General features: G+C 35.2%; 1 protein-coding gene across 1 annotated transcript; it reads left to right on the top strand.

Moving 5' to 3' along the window:
* The first annotated feature begins 711 nt into the window (after window positions 1-711).
* LOC114305576 (uncharacterized) lies at window positions 712-3330 on the top strand. Its single transcript, XM_082896527.1, has 7 exons — window positions 712-918; window positions 1043-1135; window positions 1242-1349; window positions 1440-1697; window positions 1807-1875; window positions 1985-2084; window positions 2778-3330. The coding sequence occupies exons 1-6, from the start codon at window positions 745-747 to the stop codon at window positions 2036-2038; spliced, it is 756 nt and encodes a 251-aa protein (XP_082752653.1). The 5' UTR covers window positions 712-744; the 3' UTR covers window positions 2039-2084; window positions 2778-3330.
* The last annotated feature ends 4735 nt before the right edge of the window (window positions 3331-8065 follow it).

Below are 8065 nucleotides of genomic sequence, written 5' to 3'. Positions count from 1 at the left end.
TTAAAGTTGTATGATACATGGTAGCTACTTTGTTTAGTTGAATCCTTTCTTTTAAGCCTGATTATTCATTATTTATTGTTGTTAAATTTTCTTATTAACAGTTGAATCTTGAAATTGTCAACTAGCAAGATGATTGGAGAGGTACTTTATTTCTCATTTAACATAAAATTGAATTTATAACCAATTGTTATCCACATTATTTCTTACTTTTCCTTATGTATTGCACAGAGTTCAAAAAAAGCTGAGAAAAGAATTAGAAAGGAGCGTGAAGCTATAATTGCTGCGACAATGGATGAAAGAAGAAATACATCATTCAGAATTTTAGATGAGTGTTCTACTTCTCCACATGTTGAATCACATGATATGGAAGGAGTTGTAGACTCCACTCAAGTACCAAAGAAGAAAACTAGAGGGGCATCAAAGTTAAAGATGCATGACAAAGGAAAACAAAAGTGTGATGAAATTGACTTCAATGAAAGGAATCAGCCTGTGGGACCTGAGTTAGTTAAACTATCGACTTTAGAAGGGATCTTGGCACGGGAGATGGTGCCAATAACCATAGAGAGATGGCCTGATATTCCAGAAGAGGTTAAAGACAAGCTATGGGCTTTTGTGAAGGTAACAAATATTTATTTAATTCATTATTATACTATCAACTCAAGTGTTTTTCCTAATCACTAAATTTTTGTTTAAATGCAAATGCAACTTAGATTCAAAATACATGATTGCCATAGGAAACACATCATGCAAAAGTTTGGCAGATTATGGCGCTCACACAAATCTGAACTATCACGAAAAATAAGACCTCTTGGTAAAAGTGCTAAACTAGCACACAATATTGTCCTCACCAAACCTGATAATGTAGAAATGGTTGAATGGAAAGCATTTGTGAAACAACGAACTTCCAAAGAATTTAAGGTTAATTTCCTCATAGAAATTCTCTAGTTTTTATGAACTAATTAGACCAACAAATTTTCTCATAGTGATTCAATTATGAATTATTAATCATATAAATTATGACATTCTTCTTTTGTATATGTAGGCAAAGAGTAAAAGATTTAGGGCAATGAGAAAAAAGCAAACCCTCTTTCACACCACGAGTCGTAAAGGTTATGCACGATTAGAGGATGAAATGGTAAATTTAAGAGTGATTCAAGTAATTTTGTAAATTGGGTATGAAGTATGGTTACTTTGAGATTGTTTTAATCATGTTGATTTTCATTTTCTATTTTATTTTCTAGAGAAGAGAAAGTCAAGCACCATCATCCATATCAAGAGTTGATGTTTGGATTAAAGGGCATACGAGGAAGGAAGGAAAATCCATGAATGAAGTGCTTGATGCAACTGTGGTACCAATATTACTTCATTTTTTATTTTATTTTTTTGGTATTATAATTTGCATTCACATCAATTTATTAAGACATGCTTTATATTTTTAGAAAAATGTTCAAGAACTTCATAAGGCTTCTACTGATGAGGGTCCAAAATCTATAAAAGATGATGCGATTTTTCATACTTTTGGTCCCGAGCGTCGTGGGAGTGTACGAGGGCTGGGATTTGGGGCATTACCATCTAAGGCTGATGCACAAGTACACCAAAATGAGCGCGTGAGAAAACTTGAACGCAAGGTGCTGGACTTAGAAAAACAACTCGATGAGATAAGAGTCATGCTTATCAAAGAAAGAAGGCAAAATGATGTAAGAGGAAAAGCTAAACATGATAATATAATGTCATGGCACATAATTTGTTTGTCTTTAATTTGTTATTTTATATTTAAATCACTTGCATGTTTATCTTTGATTGTAGGGTACCAATCCCTCCCAAAGAAGCTCCAATCTACTCCAATCTACTCCTCATGACAACCTTCCAACTTCAGTGAGTGAAAATAGTATTTTCAAAACATTTTTATCTACTTTTCATGTCTTTAATTGTTGGAATTATGTGGTAGCTATATGCTTAATGAAGTGTTTTTATGGTTTTTTAGGTGAATGAAGTTGGTTCTGTTACTGAAAGCATTGAAAGCTATGAAATTATCTAAACGTGGTGGTTCTTCAATTGCAAACTTTCCAGCTAGTTTAGATATGGTAAGTTATGCTGTTTTTAGAAGTGCCTTTTTTTTCTTTCTTCAAAGTCCATTTTGCAGTTTACTACTGGTCTTGTAGTAATGAAATTATAAACTGCATTGTTGATTTGCTGGAGATTGAGCTTCAAGCCAAATAGGCACTACTGCATATTCTGTAGTATGTATGTATGTTAGTGCAACTTGGAGTGTAGTATGTATGTATGTATGTATGTATATGTGTATGTCTGTTAGTGCAACTTGGAGTGTAGTATGTATGAGATTGTTAATGAGCCAATCCTAAAGTGATCCAATTCATATTTTTTCAGACATTCAAATGTGTCTTAACTATACCTCGGATTGCAATCAGAGCTTGTTTCTTGCCAAATCTCACTACTTTTGGTGAGAAATGAAACCTATAAAATAAAATTAAAGTTTTCTTTCTTTTCATTTCTCACTGTTTCCAACTTATTAGAGATCCACTTGAATTAGAATGTCCATTTAGTTTTTATATATTCATCAGGTTGAGTAGACTCATAAGTGTGACCACCTCGAAATATGTATTCATCAGGTTGAAATTTTCTTTTCTGACATTGATGACATATGTAAGTTCGTTCTCGTTGAAGCTTTTTGACACTTTCATTTCCTTTGCTGAACTAATACTTCGTAAATGGGATGAATGTTATGCAGTATGCTTATATACTCTTAATTTTTGTAGGATCAAAGTAATGGTGTGTCGAGCTTAGTAAATGTCAAATGCAAGTTGTTGCATTGGGAGGGGTCAAACTTGGTGGTTGCAGAAGGCCAAATTGCATCAAGGGATCCCAAGTCAAAGGTGTATCATGCAATTCTTGGACCTTTGTGTTGGAAAGTATGGGTGAACCATGTAACCGTCAACGTGCCGTTGTTTCGTTCTACTCATGAGATGCATGATCTTCAAGATGCAATAGGAAGTACAGTTGCATGGCCTAGTCAATTCATTCTTTTGGACGAAATATTGGACTAATTGATTTACAATTTGTAGTTATACTTTTTGGATGTTTAAAGTCGTATTTTGGAGATTAGTGAATCTTATGATTTGAATATTTTTTTTGATTTGTATGTTTGTGGTTGTTATCAGCTTGATATGATAGAAGTTGAGGATAAAAGTTAGTATGCAGGTTATTTGGTGTATGGATATTAGATTTTTTTGCTTACTTCATAGTTGTTGCTTCTGCTTGATTTGTAACAGATTGCATTTTATAAGCTATTGTCTACATACGGTTAGGCAAGGTCATGTTCCTATATATATATATATATATATTATATTAAAAATAACTTTCTACGGCATGTAAAATTATGCCGTGAAAAGTGTAATGATTTATGGCATGTAAGAAAATGTCGTAGAAGATTATATATGGCATACAAGGCATGTCATAAATATATTAAAAATGACCTTCTACGGCATACAAAATTATGCCGTGAAAAGTGTGATGATTTATGACATGCAAGAAAATGTCATAAAATACTATATACGGCATACAAAGTATGCTATAAATATATTAAAAATAATCTTCTACGGCATGCAAAATTATGTCATGGAAAGTATGATGATTTATGACATGATAAAAATGTCGTAAAAAGTTATATACGACATACAAAGTATGTCATTAATGTTTAATTTATTACTTTTTATGTCACGCCCTCAAAATTAACACATTATATATCATTGACAGGCATTATTTAAAGAAGACAATTTATTAATTCATTCATCAGAGTATTACTAAATAAAGCATTACATGTAACATCGAATAAAATGCCCTACAGGCTTACATCTTTCCAAGCCAACACTTGGATACAAAAATATGAGTTCTAACTCAATACAAGAAAAGCCCTAGGCTTGAATGTTTACATGTACTAATAATTAAAGACAATTAACTAAAGGTAGTCTTCTTCAATCCAGAAGCCAAACCCTCCCAAGCTAAGTCCTTGGAGGTAGTTTATCACCTGAACCTGAAAATGATGTTCCCATAAAGGGTGAGCCACAGCCCATTAGAAATATACTAAACCATATATAAGCAATGAATAAAGCAATAGCATTCAACAGATGGTTAACCAAGATAATCAATTTCTTCATTTTACAGTCTCATGACACTATTGTTTAAGATACGTTTTACTTTCCAACTTTATCAACATGGCTCAGAACCTGGCCAAACTTACAACAGTGAATCACATACATCATATTCACATCCTTCCAATATCAACAAACAAATGAGACTCAAGCTCAAATCAAACACTTCATACTTCCAGATTGATACACATTTTAGTGCTGTATCAATAAAACACTTCTATATAAATAAGCACACATAAAAGTGATGCTAATGGAGTCCATCCCCTATCTCCTCCCAAACAAAATCCGGTTTAGAGGTCCATCCCCTATCTTCCCCTAAACCGTGGAGTACATCCCCTATCTCCTCCCACACACAAAACAATGTATGCAAATGCAATGCTCAATCAATACACGTATTTTCTGTATCAATGCCATAGTCAAAATTAATGACTTAACCAATGTGATTAGTTTCAGTTATTCCTAATCCACATGCAATGTCTACAACAATCACGACTATCCTCCACCGATAGCCCAAAACAGTTATTTCTAAACTGAAAATAACTATGTCAACAATTCAATGGACAAATGATTCCAATTACCCAATTACGCCATTTAATCAATGAATTCCCCAATTCCATGAGTTTAACCCTCTTTTCCCAATTCCATGAATTACTCATACAAATTAATTCAATAATACAACTAGGGTTTTTCCCAAAATTTACCAAAGTATCCCCAACATATCAAAATACCAAAACTTAGAACAAAAACCTATAAAATGGAGTAGGAAATCCCTACCTCGAAGAAAACAACACAAATGGTGAAGACAAAGATGAGTGCCCAAATACCAAAGTGCTCCAAAACGCCAAATGTTGAGATTAAATGAAAGCCCTCGACTCCCTCTATCTTTTTAATGAAGGATCTAGGGTAGAAACACACCCTAAGTGGATCAAATCTAAGAGAGAAGGTGAATAGGGAGAGAGAGAAGTCGGACCTAGGGTTTGGGATCAAAAAGAATATGAAAAAGACTGATCAAAACCCGCTGTTGCGTATATAAACTGGACAGGCTCGCTCGAGCGAAGACTTTGTCGCTCGAGCGACCAGACACAGAGAAACTACGCTCGAGCCAAGGAAGCCTTGCTCGAGCCAACAACCCAAAAGCTCGCTCGAGCGAAAGAAAGCTCGATCGAGCGAAGAACTTAAACCCTCAGGTCTGTAATCAAACACACGCTCGAGCGAAGGAACTATTGCTCGAGCGAAGAACAAACTAACTCGCTCGAGCGAAGAAAAGCTCGCTCGAGCCAAGAATGCAAAGCTACAGGTCCAAACCAGACGCAAACTCTCGCTCGAGCTACCAAACCCCGGCTCGAGCGAAGAACCAAAGACAACAGCTCGCTCGAGCGACAAACTCCTCGCTCGAGCGAAGATCCAAAATTCTGGACAGCAACACTTGATTTCTAACCCAACCAACCTGAAACAAACCTGCCCAACACATCCTATAATTCCAAATGAGAAAATAAGGGACAACAACAACCATTATACAATGACAGATCTACGGAACCTAAGTCCGGATACAATAATCAAATGGGAAAAGACCGGGGTCGCTATGTTTTACAACTTTACCTGTATGCCGTAAATGACACTCAACTTTTCACGGCATGTCATATAACAGCATTTGTGTGCATGTCGTGAAAGAGTTTTTACGGCATGCATTGCAAGCCGTAAAAAGTCAATTTTGTTGTAGTGAGTCTCACAATCAAACACTTTTTCCATGGTTCCCAAATTTTCTTCAAGAGACCTGGTGGAATGCTGACTTTGGGGATTCCATTCCTGACTTCTCATTCATCCATTCTCTCTTCCTCTCCTTCAAGGGCTTCTTCATCCTCATCCAAAAGAGATTTCATCAGCATCACATTCGAAAATTTTCTCATTTCCATTTTCATCAAATATCAATCTAACTAGGGCTTGTTTGAATGATTTGGCTGCTTCTTTGTTTGCCTCTATGTTCTCCATCTGATCAGTATTGATGGTTTCCCCTTTGTCATTAGCTTGTTTCGCGTTCTCTTCTTCAGGAGAGAATTTAGGGCTTCACAAATCCCCTTTCGTCTTTTCCATTTGGAGTAGATTCCTTCATAGGTTCATATTCTGATCATTCAATTGAGCTTTTAATCTTCTTTTTACTTCGAATTAGGTGATCGATCTCCTCTTTGGAGCAATCATGATCATGTCGTTGTTCCTCAGTTTGCAAATCACCTGTAACGATCATATTTCTAGAATGCATTGCTATTTCAATTGCCAAATTTTTTGTTATTGTGATTCAAGTGTCACTACAAGAAAATGCAGAAATGGCGACTAAAAAATTTATTTTCGTCGTTGAAAGTGCCATTTTCGGCGACTAAAATGGAATTAGTAGTGGCGACTAAAACAATTTAGTAGCCAAATGTTTAGTTATCGGCGACTAAAAATCAATTTAGTCGCCGATTATATGGGTTTTACCAACTAAAGGTTTTTTAGTAGCCAAAAGTATAGGTTTTGGTGACTAAAAAACAGTTTGGCGAACGATTGTACATGTTTTGGCGACTAAAAACAGTTTGGTCGCTGAAAGTAAAGCTTTTTGGCTACTAAAAAAAATTTAGTAGCTAAAAACAGGCAATTGGTGACTAAAATTTAGTTTAGTAGCCAAAAGGGGACGTTTTTGGCGACTAAAAACAGGTTTAGTCGCCAAAACTGTTTAGTTTTAGGCGGAACTTATTTTTTTAGCGACTAAAAAATAATTAGTAGCCCAAAATTACAGAATTGGCGACTAAATAATGGATTTAGTCGCCAAAAGTGGCCTCAATTTTTTTTTAGTAAATTATTTATTTTTTACATAAATTATATTGAATAAAAATAATTATATTTATATATATATAGTTTTATATTAACACGGGTCAATATACTATATAAATAATATATATTGCATATATATTCATGTGGTGTTGTAGTGGCATAGTGGAGGGAGTGTGTTGCTAAACGTTTAAAATGTGGGACAGGTTGGTGGTTCGAATCTCAGAAAAAGCAAAAAAGTTGGTTTTTTTTTTTTCACGGAAGCACCTTTGGCGACTAAATGGTTTAGTCGGCGATTTCAGTGAGTATTGGCGACTAAAGGATTAGTCACTAAATGTATGATTTTCAAAAGTGTAAATCACTATTGGCGACTAAAACTTTGGTCGCTAAAGACCTGCTTTTTGCCGACTAAAAAAATTTTAGTCGCCAATACCTCCGCCGACCATGTATTCCCGACAAAAGTGGCGACTAAAAATTTTAATCGGGGAAACAAAAAAGTCGACTTTTGGCGACTAAAAATTTAATCGCCAAAGGTGATTTTTCTTGTAGTGTGTGACAGCTAGTAATCAGAAAATATAGAAGACTAGCTTCAATGTTATGAGTACCAAGCCATGTGGTTTAGTTTTTGTGTAATACCTTTTGTGATTCGAGATCTCAAGTTCAACTCTTATAGAGAGGAATTTAATATACTTTTGTGGTGGTTAATTTATTTCTCTCCCATTGTGGAGGTTGCATGCACATGCAGAATTAGAAATTTTCGAGAGAGTTGTTTTGGAGGGAGTAGTACCAAATGGATAGGTGTTGGGGTGTTTTAGAATGTTTTAGGAGGCAAAAAGTCAAAATTGTCCCCAATAGTGCCTGATAGGACCGGCCAGACAATTAATTTCTTGTTCAACTGGACATATATTTGTCGGGCAGAAAGATTAAATAGCCGGTTGGATTATGTTGTGTGGGTAAACTCCTATTTTTGCGCAAATAGTCTCTGTTTCCATCTGAGGTGGAGAGAGTGCAGTATTATCAAGTTCATTTCAGCCTCAGAGGATCAATATGCAACGAAGAAAAGAGCCGTAGATTGTATGTAAGAGTAGTTGTAT

The sequence above is a fragment of the Camellia sinensis genome, chromosome 11, assembly GCF_055761805.1.
Source record: "Camellia sinensis isolate YWXY chromosome 11, ASM5576180v1, whole genome shotgun sequence".
Lineage (NCBI taxonomy): Eukaryota > Viridiplantae > Streptophyta > Magnoliopsida > Ericales > Theaceae > Camellia > Camellia sinensis.
The sequence above is the reverse complement of the archived record's forward strand: the minus strand, read 5'-3'. Positions and strand labels throughout refer to the sequence as shown.